Source organism: Indicator indicator, chromosome 1 (genome assembly GCF_027791375.1).
Source record: "Indicator indicator isolate 239-I01 chromosome 1, UM_Iind_1.1, whole genome shotgun sequence".
Lineage (NCBI taxonomy): Eukaryota > Metazoa > Chordata > Aves > Piciformes > Indicatoridae > Indicator > Indicator indicator.
Genome location: NC_072010.1, coordinates 85,979,173 through 85,996,908, shown reverse-complemented (window position 1 = coordinate 85,996,908; position 17,736 = coordinate 85,979,173). Strand labels below are relative to the sequence as shown.

Genomic DNA, 17,736 nt, shown 5'->3' with positions numbered 1-17,736 from the left:
GAAAGCCAACAAGATCCTGGGCTGCATCAAGAGAAGCATAGCCAGCAGGTCAAGGGAGGTGATTCTCCCCCTCTACTCTGCTCTGGTGAGACCCCACCTGGAGTACTGTGTCCAGTTATGGAACCCCTATTACAAGAGGATATGGATGTGTTGGAACATGTCCAGAGAAGGGCCACGAGGATGGTCAGAGGACTCTCCTATGACACCAGACTGAGAGAGTTGGGGCTATTCAGTCTGGAGAATAGAAGGCTCCAAGGAGACCTTATTGTGGCCTTCCAGTATCTGAAGGGGGCCTACAAGAAAGCTGGGGAGGGACTTTCTGGGCTGATAGGACTAGGGGGAATGGAAAAAAAAAAAAGAAGTGGGTAGATTCAGATTGGATGTTAGGAAGAAGTTTTTCACCATGAGGGTGGTGAGAACACTGGAACAGGTTGCCCAGGGAGGTGGTGGAAGCCCCATCCCTGGAAGTTTTTAAGGCCAGGCTGGATGTGGCTCTGAGCAACCTGATCTAGTGTGAGGAGTCCCTGCCCATGGGAGAGGGGTTGGAACTAGATGATTCTTGAGGTCCCTTCCAACCCTATGATTCTATGTTTAGCATTGTTTCTCCGGAAAACAAGCAATTTGCCTCATATTAGTGTATTTAACAATTTTTTTAAGCTGAAATACATGTATATAATAGGTCAGTAATCATCATGGATCCAAACGGTTAAGTGATCTAGGAAATATCTCATTTCTAAGAAAATCTCTGAAACAAACTTGTAATTTATTTTTTGACCTCTACTTTCATTCCTCATTATCCTTTGAAATACCTTGTGCTGTGAATAGTTGCTTTCACTACTTACGTGCATTTCAAGCTGCTCGCTGTTTATTAAAAAGCATTTCTGATTGAAGTATGTTGTCCAAAAATGACTGCATGCAGTTTGACATATGACTACATGAACTGCTGTGCTACAGGGAAGAAGGGGGTGGTCCATGGTATTTATTGTTTGCTTCCTCTTACACTATGGATTCAGCCCTGGCTGGCAGCAATTTAATGCTATTAATATGTGAAAGCTGTTTTCTGGCTTATACAGAATTAATTTTGTGACTGTTTAATGCCTCATCAATGTGCATCTGAACTGTAACTATCTGAATAATTCACAGAAATAGGTAATTTCATTGGCAATCTTGACTAAGAAAGGCACACAATGGAAGTTCAAAATGCCACATTGTGCTATTACTGATATTATTCATGAGGTTTACTGGAAACCCTGTATTTCCCTTAGTAGTTGTCAGCTCTCCTTCCAGAGGACAACTGTCAGTACATGCTGTTTGTTGGTGCACATTTGTTTATGTTTCTGTAGCCACTTTTCTTCTTGCAATCCCAATTCCCAGTACAACACATCTGAACTGAAACTGCACGACCACGCCTGTGTCTTTTGGGACTATACTGTCAATGACTGGAGCACCGCTGGCTGTGCCAAAGGAAGAGACCAGTTCTTGAGATGCAGGTGTAACCACACTACTAACTTTGCTGTCCTGATGGTAGGGTGTTGTCCTTTTTTCAAATGGGAGGAGGTTGTTGTTTTGTTTTGTTTTGTTTTTTTTAATTTTATTTCACAGAATCATGGAATTGCCAGGATGGGTGAGACCTTAAGATCATTAAGTCCGAACAAAACCTAACATCTTCCTGTACATAACTCTTAGACCATGTCCCTAAGCTCCTCATACAAATATCTTTAAAACATCTCCAGGGATGGTGATTCCACCACCTCCACGGGCATCCTGTTCCAGTGCGCAATGATCCTTTTGGCAAAGAAATTTTTTGTATTATCCAATCTAAACCTCCCCTAGTGCAGCTTGAGACCATTCTTCTCACTCTATCGCTTGTTACCTGGGAGAATAAGTCAGCCCTCACCTTGCTGCAAGTTCCTCTCATGTAGTTGTGGAGAGCAATGAGGTCTCTCCCCTCAGTGTCCTCTTCTTCAGGCTGAACACCCCAGCTCCCTCAGCCACTCCTGACAGGACTCATGTTGAAGACCAAACACCAGCCTTGTTGCCCTTCTGAACAACCATTTATTTGGTTGTTTTCAAGAGTAAAACCAGCATGCCAATGTAAGGGTGCAGGCACACCCTTACAAGTCATAGGAGCTTAAGATGACCCCACATTCTTGTTTCTGACCTGTGGCAGAGCTGGCAAATTGGGCAAATGAGTTGTCCCCAGGCTTCTGGAAAGGCAAATATATGGTCAAGTCCTGGCTTCCATTATTTCAGAGTTTCTTTTTACTCTCTCTTTATAGAACAGTATTTGACATTTGTAATATTTGCTTGTTTCTATATTTCCCTTTATCTTATGCATGTCTTTATCACACAAAATTACTATATTCTAGAGAGGATTTTGTAAAGACAACAGTATTTTCTGTTTCACTGAATACATGACATTTACTTTCTGCTTTATTGTCACTATGCAAAGAAAGACCGGCTTAAATTTTTAATTCTTCGTAAGATCTTAACTTAGACCTTATCCTCAGAAGACAAAATTCAGAATGTACATTCTGTGTCACCTTGCATTTTTCTATGAATAATTTAATCTGCTATTTTGTTAAATATTTGATTGACATGGGGATATTCAAGGTCAAGCTTGATGGGGCCATGAGCAGCCTGATCTGGTTGCAGATGTTCCTGCTCACTGCAAGGAGGTTGGACAAGATGTCCTTCAAGGGTCCCTTCCAACCTGATGCATTCTGTGATTCTGTGATCTGTGACACTGTTACATGATTTTTTGGAGTTCTTCACATACTTCTCTTGTTTTGAGGCCCAGAATAACTTTGTGTGATCTGAAAATTTTGGCAGTGGCTATAAACAATCACAATGTTACTAAAATATTTTTGTTTCTATGAGCAACTGGAAACACAAAATTCAGAAATAAATGTATCTTATAACTGATATAATTTGTTTTCTAGGCCTTTCAGATCAAATATAAATATGCAAAACCTTTGGAGTATATATATATGGATCGTCTATGGCTGGTCTGGTCCTTACCATTTTGTTTCAAATATTCACTAGGTAAGAGTGAAGATGTAAAACTGCAAGTATTTTGCACTAAACTACAATATTTTGCACTGTATGTAGCTGGAGGAAAACAAAGAGGGTAGCCAGTTTAGGACATATTGGAATATTATTGATCAGCAAATAATATTTTTTAAAAAGAGCTAATCACAGAGCATAGCTTGGGAACTAAGTGTGGCTTACTGGTTAACGGGAAGACACAAGATATCTCAGCCACACTAATCACCTAGATGAAACTTTATCCTTTCTGTTATTGTTAATCTTTTCATGTGAGTACATATATGTATGACTACTATTCAATAAATTCAGTTTCCAAAAATGTGAGCTTTGGAATGTAATAATGTAACAGACTATGGATAAGCCCAGTATGGAAAAAGGCTGAGTCTTTTGTAGGAAGCACTGGGCATAGCCACTGAAAAGAAAAATCTTTTCCATCACTTGTAGCTTACCAGCAATAAGGTAACAAGGCAGGCAGTGTGTGCTACTGAAGATCAAGTCAAGCATTGATCCTTTTACCATGGCTTCCATCACCATGTCTAATCTCTGGGTAATGTCCCACAGTGACATTTGTTCCACTGACATGCTGGGAAAGAGTGATCAGCCATTTCTCTGGCATTTCATGTCCCTCATTTCCTCACTGATGTCTGTGTTGCTAATCTGGCCAGGCAATTAATAACAAAGGCTCAGTGCTGCCTTTTTGCTACACTGGTCCATGCTACACACTGACATGTTTAGATCATTACTCTCGCTTAATACTAGGCTTTAAAAATGTGTGACAGTATTCCAGCACCAGGATGGCCTCCTTATTATTCTTCTGAATGCCCTGTACTGGTACTACAATGTCTAAACAGTTATCTTTCTTCTAGGCAGTTACCAACATGCCTGTTACATCGGCATTTTCATTTAAGGCTAATCATTTCAGCCCATTGTTTTATCACTTAGATTTTGCCTTCCATATAGAAGCACATCTGTTGTTTCTCAGGTCTTCTCCTTGCTGTCCTATTGAAATGTTACTCCACTTTCTGTTGCTGATTTGATAGTTTCTACACTCTACAAATTTCTATTGATAAAATGCCTGTAGATAACAGGTTATTGCAAAGTACCATGATTGTACAGCAATGTAGATCATGTTCACTGCTTGTGCTACAGGTTTATTGTAAGTGACTTAATTCAAATACAGTTTAAGCAATTACCTTGATGGATATTCCTGTGATTAATGGTGTCATGTGATTCCTCCTTGATCAAGGAGCAAAGTCATGCTAACAATGAGTTGTAGTTATTGTAGATGATTGTGCGTTTCTCATCCTGCTTGCTTTGGAACAGTTTCATCAGGTCAGTGTATCTAAGACTGTACGAGCTTCCAAACTGCCTTTTAAGTGCATTTGATAAGATAGCATTTGGAAGTGGAGGTTTATTATTCTCCTGTAGCTTGAAGAGTGTTTAGAAATACTTGTCTTATGTTGTTTCATTTAAGAAAAGGATTCTAAATAGAGAAGAGCTGAAGAAACAAAACCCACAACAAAACCCAAAACCAACCAAACAAACCAAAACAAAGCAAACAAAAAAGCATTCCAACTACTGTTGGAAAAGGCCTAGTCATAAAAAGTGCTGGGTATTCTTTGTTCTGGTTGAAATCAAAGATGAAGGATTTGGCAAGTTGTCTGTGAGCAATGATGTACAACTCTGCAAACAAGCTATTGCTTTGTTTTCCCTCTGTATTAAAAACTGCACACTCCAGCTTGCTTTTAATTATCAATAGGAATAAGGAAATGTTTTAAAAACTTTCTGATTTTGCTCTACTTTTCCCTCCTACGTATATTCCTACCAATAGGAAAACTCGAAGGTCATCTGTAACATGGATGTTAGTGAGTCTCTGTTTCTCTATGCTTATTTTTAACACCATCTTCATCTCTGGAATTGAAAACCAAAACACCAGGAATCAGAACAGCAATGCCAGCATCTACTCTCAGAAATACCTTCCTTATGATGCCACCAGTAATGCCTTACTCACATCTGACATAGTAGATCCTCCTGCAGACTCATGGTGTACTGCTGTGGCTGCTCTGCTGCACTATTTTCTGTTGGCAACATTTATGTGGACAGCCCTCAACTCTGCCCAGCTGTACTTCCTGTTGCTTAGAACCATGAAGCCCCTGCCTGAACACTTCCTTGCAATCATGTCCATAATTGTATGGGGTAAGATTTAAGGTTGTATACACAGTAACTCTTATCAAAGTATCAGTACATAGTACATTCAGGGAGAGTTGTAAAGATAGGAGACTACTAAAGAGCAATTATTACTAGTGTCTCTCTGAGTTAGCACAAAGTAATTTAATAAATAATCTGTTACTGCTCACACCACTGGTGTAAACTGAGCTTGTTTTCAACTGTTGGGAAACCGTGCTGGTTTTCAACTGTTCTGCTATGGCACTGAAACTGATAGATTCTTCAGCGGCACAGCAACATACATAGCTCTGCTGTGTGCAGGAGAAACTGTCACAGTAATTAAGACATTCAACAATCTCTTTCTGTCACATAAATGAGCCATCAGTGTGCTCAGGTGGCCAAGAAGGCAAATGACATCCTGGCTTGTATCAGAAGTAGTGTGGAAAGCAGGTCTAGAATGTGATTGTTCCCCTACGCTCAGCACTGGTGAGGCCACAACCCAAATACTGTGTTCAGTTTTGGGCCGTTCACTACAAGCAGGACACTGAGGTGCTGGAGCATGTTCAGACAAGGGCAACAAAGCTGGAGAAGGGTCTAGAGAACAAGTCGTATGAGGAGTGACTGAGGGAACTGGAGTTCCCTGAGGAGGCTGAAGGGAAACCTCATTGTCCTCTACAACTACCTCAAAGTAGATTGGAGTGAGGTAGGGATTGTTTTCTTCTCACACGCAGCAAGTGACAGGACAAGAGGAAACAGCCTCAAGTTGTGCCAAGAGAGGTTCAGGATGGATATTAGGAAACTTTCTTCACAGAAAGCGTTATCAAACATCAGAACACACTGCTCAGGGAGGTGGTGGAGTCACCATCCCCAGAGCTATTTAAAAGACATATAGCTGTGGTGATGAGGGACGTGTTTTAGTGGTAGTGGCTTAGCAGTAGTGGTAGGATTGTGAAGTCTAGGCAAGCAGTTGGACTTGATGATCTCAAAGGTCTCTTCCAACTTCAACAGTTCTATGATTCAAACTCAAATTGCTGATATAGACATCTCTGAGGTTCCTCAGACAGAGCTTGTGTGGTCTGTTGTTTCTGATGACGTCTATCCAAGCAGTTTTAGATTCTCATTGTTTCATTATTATGTTTTGCATCTGGATGGAGGTAGAGGCAATTCCTCTAAAACTTTTGAAATCTGAACTGCATGTGCAAGCCAGAAAATGTTCAGTAAAAGCTGCCTAGATACATGTCACTGTGCTTCATGCACATTTGCATGATACCATCACATTAGGTTCTCTACTGTGTCCTGTGACTAGTTGCACATGTCCAAAATAGCATGATTCTGAATCACTGTTTTTCAGATCTACTTTGAGAGCACAGCAGAGCAGGTATTTGACAATCTGGAAGACCTTTAGTAGGGCTAAAGAGGAACAGACTTTAAGAAGCATGTTCATTTCCCAGATAAAAACTTGTGCAAAGAGGCTCTTTCTCATGAGATGTCCACCTTAGTGAATAGGCAGGGGACATGAAAGCCAAGAATTGAAGCAAAGACATCAAAGAGGCAAGCCCACACTGCCATGCTTCTTGGAGGGCAAAAGTAACACTCTGCCTCAAAATGGAATGAAATGTAATGGTGCTTGGTGAAGAATTTTATTATATGTGTTTCTCATTGCTGACAAGAGGTTAGGATTGCACAGCTACAAGTCAACTCAGAAAGGAGTTTGTCGCCATCAGAGATGTCTCTAGAAGCTGCCTTGAAGCAGTTTAATGGCAAAAATCAGCAAGTCATGGACAGAAAAACTCAGGAAAACAGTGCTCACAATCATCAGTCCTGCCTTTTCTCAATGGAGGGCAGATGAAACAGCTCTTAAAATCTACAGATTTTAGGAGGCAGGAAGCTATTTGTCTGGAAACTGAACAATAAATTGATAATGTCTTTCCTTCTAATTAGGCATCCCTGCTCTAGTAGTTGCATTAACACTTGGAGCTACTTACAGAGAAGGAAAAGCTTTAAACTACCGACAGGAAGAATTGTAAGTTCATGTACTATTACAACGTGCATTAGTACACATGTATTATTCCACACCTTTTGTCATAGATATTATTATCACAATGCTAGATTTTTTGTTACTATATTATTTTGTATATTTAGGTACTTAAAATAAAACTCAAGTTGAACATTCACTATATGGAACTGCAGTTTCACCTCACTAAGGATTTAGGGTACTGGATCCATGTCACCTTTGACTGCAAGATCACCTGTGACTTTAAATAGAAGTTGTAGATGTTCTTAGCCTAACTGAAATTCAAGACCTTCCTTTAAGTGCATAACTTCATGTCAGCACCTAAACAATCCTCACATTTATTTAAAATCTTTCTGGCCAATGTAACTATATCCCTATTTACCCTAGGGTTTTGGCAGCAATATGTAAATGCCCACACACAAAAGTAGGCTATCAGGCTTACAATGTACCTAGGTAATAGTGGATGATACAGGAATAAGGTAGACTTCTTTCAGAAATGTAAATTTAACTCCCCTTCCACATGATGACCATCTTATCACACTTGTTTAGGGAGTGTTGATTTCTAACTTGAGATTATTTGGCAATGAAAAAAAAAAGAGGTAAAGATTATTGCAAGCTACCTCTCCTGTAGTCGCTTCTGGTTTTGTTTCAACATTTATCCATTAGGTCTCCCCTATTACTTTTTAGCTCTAGTATAATTTATACTCATAAGATATATTTGCATAGGGTGGCCTGATACCTGTTTAGCTATATTGCACCTTATTATATTTCCCTATGCAGTTTGATAAACCATTTTTGCATTCCCCAGAGAAAGAGAAGCATGACTGAAAGCCCTCAGTTCTCAAGGAATGGTTGCCTTTCAGAGATAGGTTAACCAGACTTGGAAAGTCCTAGGAGATCTTCAGGGATGAAAAGTGGAGTATTATTTTGGTCTGTTTGTGTTTCCTGAATAATGTGTCTAATAAATCTTGTGAAACGGCCTCTCTTTGTATTAAAAGTTGCTGGCTTGCAGCACTGGATCAAAATCAGAATTTCAGTACGCAAAAGCCCATGTTGTGGTCATTCCTCTTGCCAGTCACGTTCATACTCCTGTTTAACATCATTGTCTTCATCAAGATCAGTGTCTCTGTGATATGGAAGAAGAATGAGAATTTGACAAGGTGAGATAGCATAGGATTGCTCAGATCTCTCAGTAAATGTATTCTTCACTCTCTTGTCACCAGCTCAGACTTTCTCGTCAGAAACTCAGATTTTTGACCAACTTTTGTGTGTGTGTGTGTGTGTGTGTGTGTGTGTGTTAAAGAAATGTATATTAAAGAAGTCAGACAATGAAAGCCAGATTAGATGAGGCCTTGAGCAACCTGGTCTAGTGGAGGGTGTCCCTGCCTATGTCAGGGAGGTTGGAACTAGATAATCTTTAAGGCACCTTCCAAACCAAAACATTCTATGAATGGGTCAGACTGTTTCAGTCCATATCAGTCAATACATTTGAGGCTTTTGCCTCCTTTTTTGGTGCCAGCGTTACTCAATTTCAATTTAGATCCACAGAAGTGAGAGCAAATCTGGGTCCAGTCAAATGACAGTTACGAATTTCTAACATCAGGCCAGTTGTTTAGCAGATTTGAAGCATATTTAGTTGCTCAGTTTTACATCAACATTTCATGTATTGTCACAGACTGTCACAAACTCTGCAGTGTACATTATATTATTTCAAAGGGGATTGCTTTAATTTTTATTAATCCCACAGAACTGATCTGTTCAACTCAACGTTGTACCATTTTTTCATTCCTTTTATGTACAATTTTCACAGCTGAAGTAAACAAAATACCTTAGCTCTGACTGCCCTCAGGCTTGAGAGAACCTGAATATCCAAACATCACTAGCAGTTTATTCTTGAACTGAAAACTGAAGTTATAAGCAATCTAAAAAGTTTACAATAGATAACATGCCAATTTTCAGTGCTTTTTGCTCCCTTGGTAAACCTCAATTTTTTGTTAAAGCAATATTCAGGCTACATACTCCAAACAGATTATTCTGATGAACTTGGTTAGATTTCTGTTTCTGGATTTCTTTTCTAGATTTTACCTCTGGATAACACAATCAACAAATGTCAAGAGGTATATGTCCTCAACTTACCTGAATAACACATCTTTGCAACATAGCCCTAAATAAACAGAAAGTTTAAAGCTCAAAAAGATGTTAAATGGTATAGAGAAAGACTTAATGACTTTTTTGTATGTGTATGCTTCTAGGAACAAAAGTGATTCATTTATGAAAAAGGCAGTTGGCACTATCTCTATCGTGGTAGTGCTTGGAATCACCTGGACAATAGGCTACCTCATGTTAGTTGATCATGAAGAAACAAGTCTTGTTTTCAGCTATCTGTTCTGCATTTCGAATGCTACCCAGGTAAAGTATTTAGCAATTCTGAGACTAATAACTCAGATAAAGACCCAGAAAAGGTCACATTTATTTGTTCTATAGCTTGGTACAGCCTGGGAACTTGATGGAAAGCATTTATAGGGGTTCAGAATTTTTGTTGAGAAAGTGATGCTGTCCTTCTGGTCTGTCACATTTAAAACTCACTTCCATTGTGCAAATCAATGTGGGATTTTATTTCAAGTTCACCACTGAAAATACCTTCCTAGAATTAATAGCACGATAAAACTTCTGAGTCCCAGAGAAGTAACCACAGCTTCATGGCCTAAGACCTTCTGCAGTGATCATGGATAAAAACTCCGGATTAATCCTTGAAATGAGAGTTTAGAAAAACAGGTACAGGAATTCTGAAATCTGATTGATGTGCTGATAGGGAACACCAGCCACATTTAATGCTTGTGGCATGCTGAAGCAAATCTTACCTTTCTCCTATCTATCAGAAGGTAGTGAAGTATATGATCCTGAGACACGCTAGCTAACCCATTACAATGCAGAAATGAGGTGACTACAATTCCAGATTCATAGTTACATGGAATAATTTTCCCACTGAAAGCACTTCCTGTATTTCAAGGTATTAATGTCATTGTTAGTGGTTACTGAACATTGTTTTGTGGTTGTTTTTCGAGCTAACTAATATACATAGATTCATAGAATGGTTTTGGGTGGAAAGGATCCCCTGGCATTGGCAGGGACACCTTCCACTAGAGCAGGTTGCTCAAGGCCTCATCCAACCTGGCTCTGAACACCTCCAGGGAGGGGCACCCATGACCTTCCTGGGCAACCTGTGCCAGTGGATCATGATTTTGACTAATCTTTTCTGGTTTTATCATAAAAAATAGTAACTCCACACTTTCATTTACTCTACAGGGACTTCAGATGTGTGTTCTGTACACTTTCAGACCACCAGTCTTCAAGAAAAATATTTCCAAAGGGTTTCCTGTTTTCCAGGTGCCAGAGGCACCACTGTATCTGCATTCAAAAACTTACCATGTATCAAAATCAAAGCTTGAAAAACATTTACAAGAAACTTTCAGACCAACCCAGGCTGTTCCAGAGAATATTTCTTCGTCTACCATCTAAGCGGACTTAGAAATCTGTAAATATGTAAAATATAATCCTATGTTTTTTCATGGTATATTTTATGTAGATCTCAGAGGTATCTTGAATGATGGACATGCTACTCCAGCCACAGGTAGCTCAAAACAAATCCTAAACCAAGACCACCAGCAGCCCAGAGCTGCTGGACCACACACTAGAAAGACTGTGCAATTGTTAAGCAGCAATGCAGTGCTAGATCCTCTGCGTACTACTTGTACTGCATGCCACTGAGGAAGGTTTTTGAAAAGAGTTGAGGTTATCCCAGTTTTGTATTATAGTACAGATGTAGAAAAGTTGCTGTATTTGTGCCTTCTCATTTTTTCAGACCTATTGAATCTACCTTATGCTCTGTAGCTCTCTTCTCTCATTTATAAGAACAATTTCAATTTAAATAGAACCCAAAAGGTAAATCAACAAACAGTTCTTGGCTCTGGCTTCAAATTCTTCTTACTAGTTCTAACATGTTGGCTTGGTCTTTACAGAAGAAAATCTGTATCTTACAATGGCCTTTTAAGTTTCCCAGCTAAAATATGTTTATTATAAGTGGTAATTAGAAAAAATCCCATTCTGTCCTGTGCGAGAAAAAAGCCAGAGAAATTTTGACGTGTAATTAAAAAAACTCTTTATTTCTTTGTTCTATTCTCTGAACAAATATTTTTGTATGTTTTACTGTCTCTGGATTTAATAAAATGAGAACACCATTTTGAATAACCTGGTTTAAGAAGTGTTATCAGATTTACCTCCTGCTTTCATTTTTTTTCTGAAAATAAATGTGGCATGATCAAATATGATGGTTGAACATCTAGGGATAGCACCTTTGAATACACTGGGCATCCTACATGAGAGTTTCTGAATGTCGTCATAGAAGCGTCTCAGTGGTCCTCAAAACTTCTCCACGTCTTAGAAGTCCAATCTCTCTGAGTGAAACAGAAAATAAATGTTCTCTAGCATTGATAAGCCTCCAGAAACACCAGTCACATCAGAGACTGAAATTCATCACCACTGCTCCAAAAAAACGCAGAGAAGGTAATTTAAAGTTACCTAGTAAAGGAAATTAATACTTTTTTTTTTAATAGGAAGTTTATGTTTCTATAGACATCAATTTTTTTATTATTGACAAATCATATGTCTTTGCCAAACCCTTCCATTTAACTGAGGAAAGAACATTTTAGAAATCACAGTGTGGTTTGGGAAGGATGATATTTCATTGTTTAAAAAAACACAGATAGACACTGTGAGGATGGCTTCCCAAATGAATGAAAATATCTTCTCTTCATTGATATTTTCATCCCCACAAACAAAATATATTCTCTAAAGCATTTCACATTTAATTTAGAAAAAAAACTCTTAAAAAAAAGTCTATTATAAAAAAAGTGCAAAACATCCAAGAAGAATTTGAATTATTGGATTGAAAGATTGTTGACTTTTTACTATTTAAACATCCTGTACCTAAGTATTTCAGATGATAAAATAATGCTATATCCAACACTGAGCACTTCTCACCTAGCATAAAAACCTAAAAAAAAAAAAAAAAGAGAGAATTATATATCTTATGCCTTCCCCCCCCCCCCCCTTCCATCTAAGGAACCCTATTTTCAAAAATGGAACAAAGCAAAATTATATTTTTTCAGGTTATATGCTTAATTGTCATAGGAACAATAGTTCAGTTCTTATCTACACATGGAATATATGGATCCTAAGAGCGTAGTGAACTTTGGTATTCTTTGTGATACGTGGGCTTTGAGGATCATGAAGTTCTAAGGATCTTGTTAATACTTCGGGTATGCTGTGCTGATAAATACAAGGACTGGAGAAGGATCGAATCAGCAGTACAAAGGTATGAAATATTAGCAGCAGAGAGTATAGTTGATGGAAAAATCGTTTTCCAGATCTCCTCCTTATATTTTTAAAAGGGAACAGACAATTTTTTTCCATTGAAAATGTTCAAATTATAAGTATTTGCTAACACTTATCAAATGAGTACCGGCACAAGAGGCTGAAAGATTTCGACCCGAAGTCTGACTACTCGCTAAAACTCGGCTAAATCCCAGCCCTTCCTGGGGTGGCAGAAAAGACCGAGATCACAGGCAGCGGGCGGGACGTAGCGGAGCACGAATGCGAGGCGAGGCGGGGATGCCACGGCCACAGCGCCAGCGGGGCGCCACGCCCGCGCTGACGCCAGCCAACGGCCGCCACGCGCCGACGCTGGGCCGGAGGTAGAGCATGCGCAGAGGGGCGCTGGCCGCGGCAGTGCGCATGCGGGTGGCTTGCGCAGGCCCGGCAGTCGCGGCCGTCGCTCCAGCCCTTTCTTTGCCCTGCCACGTACGGGCGGCGGTGACGGCGGCCGTGCCCAAGCTCGGACGGGGCGGGGGCCCTCCACCGGCAGGACTGCGGAGAAGCCAGATGTAAGAGAGCGCGACTGATTGCATCGCCTTTCCCGCGCTGTTCCCCGGGGTTTGCCGCGCATATGACATCAGTGGGAGGGCGGCTGTGGGCTGGGGGTGAGTGTCCCTCCCCTCCCGGTTCCAGGGGCGACGCGGCCCCTGGCAGAGAGGCTGGGAGACCCCTCGTGTACCCCCCGGCCGCGCCTGAGAGAGGCTTGAACCGCTCTTGGGCCTGGGGAGCTGGGAGTGAGGGCTAGCAGGGGCCTTCACCCCATCCGCAGATCACCTAGCCTCTTTTCCCTCGGGAGCCAGGGGAACTGCAGAGTCCTCATTTCCCCGCAGGGTAATGGCCGTGAATTCCATTCCCCAGGTTGGGCCTGCCCTTGTCGCAACTCGAGAAGAACGAAGAGCTAATCTCCTTTCTGCTTCCCACCCCACAGCTGTCTTGAGAAAACTCTCACGGTTCTGTCAAGTGGGGTTTGGGAGGCAGTGCTGCTTGGCCCTGTTTCTATGTGGTTCACCGTGAACTCTTGTTCCTTGTTCATGTTTTGACAGTGAAAAGTGAAAGGGGAATGCCTGTGCTGCCCTTGATTATGCTACAGTGCAAAAACGGTAGTGAAATTCATCATGGTTATGACATCATGTCTTTTAGGAGGGATCCTGAAGTGACCGACTTAGATTGAGCAGTCACTGTCCATGTGCACTGTTGAGATTGGTGAATGAAGATAGGAGTCATAGAATAGTTTGGGTTGAAAGGGACCTCAAAGATTGCTTAGTTCCAATCGCCCTGCCATGGACAGGGATGCCTTTCTCTAGACTGATGATGTGAGTAGTAAGTGAGCCAAAATGGGAGGAAAAACATCTGTATCTCAAAATGCTTGTGGCACACCAGAAAGGTTAGAAAGTTGTCAGTGATGTCACAAGTGATCTTGTGAAGAGTCTTTCTTAAATAGACATTTATGGTTTCTTGTTTGCTTGTTGTTCCCTCCCCCCCTCCCCCCGTGAAGAACTTAAGACACTGTGATTGTTTCTGTTAAAAAAGCTCATTAGTGGGCTATTCTGGATGTCTTCTGAAAACCCCTCACTGTGCCACTGCTGAATGGATGACTCACTTCAGAGAAGTAAAGCTTGAATGCTGTGTAATTCAATAATTAGCACATTTCACATAGTTTTCTGTAACAGTTGAAAGCAATTTCAATGTTTAGGATCTGTCTTAAAACCTGTACACCTTCAAGCTGAATAGAGAAGAGTTTGACAAGTGCATTGGAATGCTTTTCTGTTAGCTTTTGAAGATAGACACACAGCAGATTTCTGTTATTAGTGTTGGTAAATAAGACATTGTAATTCTTTAAGTACATTACAGTAGCTAGTTTCCTTGCACAAAGATACAAATAACGCTTTCAATCTGTCAAAAGGGCACAGCAGCTCAGGTGTGCATCTTTAGGACTTAGAGATGAGGATCAGTTCTTAACTGTTGTCAGTTTCTAAGTAGCTTAAGTGGTAATTCTGAATAAACAAAACCAGTGCCCTGCTCTGATGTTTAAACAACATGAGATGTTAGCTAAATGAACTTCCTAAGTTAAATCACTCTTAGATACATTATCTATATCCTGTATTAGTACATTGCAGTTAATTTTGACCTGGAGCTGTAGCAAGATTGGGGTGAAAGGGGCACCTGTGAGGAATCAGAAAAGTTGTCTCTTCCTGTTCATCTGCTTTGAATGTCACAGCAGTCCTAGCCTCTCTCTGTCAGGAGTCTGTACAGCCCTGTTTAAAGGTGAAGACAAGAGGAAATGGCCTCAGGTTGTGCCAGGGTAGGTTCAGGTTGAATATTAGGAATAATTTTTTCACAGATAGGGTTATCAGGTGTTGGAACAGGCTGCCCAGGGAGGTGGTGGAGTCACCATTCCTGGAGGTATTTAAAAGACACGTTGGATGTGGTGCTTAAGGACATGGTTTAGTGGTAGTGACTTAGAAATAGTGGTGGGATTGTGAGTTCTAGGTGAGTGGTTGAACTTAATGATCTCAAAGGTCTCTTCCAACCTTGACAGTTCTGTGGTTCCAGGATGAGGGGAGCAGTTGCCAGTCAATGAGAATCAGAGAAGGCTTTTCTCTGCTTCTCTCCTGTATATCTCATGCCTGTATGTTCCAGCTGAGTTGAAAATGGAGAGCTGGGAAGCCCATTTCATGTGAATGGAAGGAACTTACCTTTTATCAGTGATCTAAAAAAAACATCATGAATGTTTGAGAGTAACTGTGTGTGCAAGAGGGGGACAAGGAGTGCCAAGTAGGGTATGCCTGTTGGGTGAGAGGGAGGAGCGTAGTTATATTCACCATTGGACTGATCTGTATGCTAAATCAATGTCCTGTAGCTCTGTATATTATTAAGCACTTGTGTAATAAACAGGTGGGCATCACAGGTTTTCCAACAGAAAAAAGCACAGCCTTAAGCTGCATCAAAGGCAGACCATATTTTTAAGTGGTCATGTCTTTCTGACTGCATTTCCTTGCCCAATTTGGTAGCTCTTCCTGTGGGAAAGTGGTGGTGTTACAACTTCTTTCCTCCTTCCCCTAATGCTGTGCAATCTGTCTTTGTATACGTACAGCTTAATGCTACAGAGATTTCAGCCTTAAGATAAGAAACAGACTTGTATGTTTTTCTACTGCCAAATCAAAGTTTTAACTTAATCCAAGGTTTTCAGATGGAGGCCATACAAGTGAATATTTTGAGGCTTTTGGGGAAGATTACTGTCCTGGAAAAGATCACATTTCTGTTAGGACTTCCTACATGCATTTAGAAAATTAAGAAAAAAACAAATTCTTGGTCAAAGTCTGCTTTAGCTGAACTTTAAAATACAATACTCAAAAGTGTAAATCTGATCGTCACTTTTATCCATCATATAACATATTTTTAGTTGTGTATATTCAGTAAAGTGTTAGAAAGTAAAAGATTGAAGTGTATAATTCTAAGAAAGTGTGACTGTAAATAAATATTTCTTTTTTTTTTTTTCTTTCCTGATGCAGCTTCCTAATTTCTGGCACTGATAGTGCATGGCGGCTTATCCTAACGCTGTCCTGAAGTGAGTGGAAAATCTGTCCATTAATCTAGCATCAGTAAGACAGACAAGGTAATGATAAAAATATGTTTTTTGGAAAGGAAATTAAAGAAAATATGTGGATGTACAATGTTTTACTTTTTGTTATGCTTTAAATTAAAAAACTAGCTTTCAAACAGCTTGTGCAAAACCTTATGCTTTTACAACGAAATTGAAGTGTTAATTAGATTGAGTTGATGAGCCTGCAGTCAAAACTTCTATGTTGCAAAACATGAATAATGCATTAGTGAGCATAAATGATACGAACTTCCCTGTTTCATCATAATGTCTCAGTGGCGACTTCTCTGTGTTAATTGCAGGTCTCTTTTCTCTACAATTAGGCTGTATCCACCTACCTCCTGTTATATCTGATGAGGAGAACTCAGTTTGTTGGGTAGATGTTTGTCTTTTTCTTTTTTTTTTTTTTTAATGGCATTGGGCTAGGCAAAGGCCTTTTTGTGAAATGCTTCCTTTATATTAAATTATTTGCCCTCCCAAAAAAAACAGAAATTGAGTTTTCATCTAGAGATGCCACCATACTACATCTTCTTAATGCAAAACACAGCCATTGAAACAGAGTGCATCAAGATGTGATGTATTAAAGGCTTTAGCTGGGTGTCTTGTTTTTCTGGTAGGAGAGAAGTAATTGTCAGTGCAGTACTTTAAAAATAGGCTGACCAAATCAAAAGTCAGACCTCATAAAGCTTTGCTTAAAGGTATGGGAGAAAGAACTCTCTTCCACCAATAATTCTTCTTGCCAAAGAGAATGAAGAGTGTGCTTGCCTGAATGTGGGTTTGGAGATGTCAGTTCTGATGTGTAGGGCTGCCTACTTTTAAGACTTTATTTGTACTTTAGATGTTAAGATAACTGCCACTTTAATTGCTGTTTATTCCTGAGGTATTGTTTTGGTCCTGTTCAAAACAGTGAAGAAGGAAAGGGGCATTTGATTAGCTATTCTTTTTCTTTTTTACATTGCTCTGCTCAGTAATTTCTTTGTAGTTTCTGTTTTTCTTTTAAAGATAAGGCCTTTATGTTTTTAACAAGAGGGATGTCTCATACAAAGTCCTAATTTTTAAACTGCCTTATATAAAGTGTTAAAAGATACAACTCTGAGGTACATGCTTCGTGCTGCTTGGGCACAAGATGGCTGTCTTGCACTTCCTTTTAAGTTGGAAGTTGTCCACCTCTTAAAGCACCAAGAATAATCCAATATTGTGACCATGTATCCTTCATAGTAAGTATATGGATCTCAGCCTAATGTGTGGTCTTCTGAGCAGCTTTTAAAAATCTAACATCTTGGTTAAAACATCTCAATCAAAATTTCAATAATGATAAAAAAAAAATCTGTATTTTCCTTGCTGGAGGGGAAACCTCTGCGTTCTGATCATGCATATAATGAAAGCAATATTTTGCTCTTCATTTATTTGTTCATGAAATAATGCCCCCAACTTGATCCCCTTTAGTAAAACCAGCTTAGCACTTATAATCTTT

The 17,736-nt window shown here is 39.9% G+C and overlaps 1 protein-coding gene across 1 annotated transcript in view; it reads left to right on the top strand.

Annotated features, from left to right (window-relative positions):
* The window catches only part of ADGRG7 (adhesion G protein-coupled receptor G7), a 35,733-nt gene extending 24,986 nt beyond the window's left edge, over positions 1-10,747 (top strand). The window contains 8 exon segments of the mRNA XM_054389741.1: positions 1,375-1,524; positions 2,943-2,985; positions 2,988-3,045; positions 4,880-5,244; positions 7,156-7,237; positions 8,227-8,388; positions 9,481-9,637; positions 10,535-10,747. Coding sequence (XP_054245716.1) covers positions 1,375-1,524; positions 2,943-2,985; positions 2,988-3,045; positions 4,880-5,244; positions 7,156-7,237; positions 8,227-8,388; positions 9,481-9,637; positions 10,535-10,747 — 1,230 coding nt within the window.
* Positions 10,748-17,736: the final 6,989 nt, after the last annotated feature.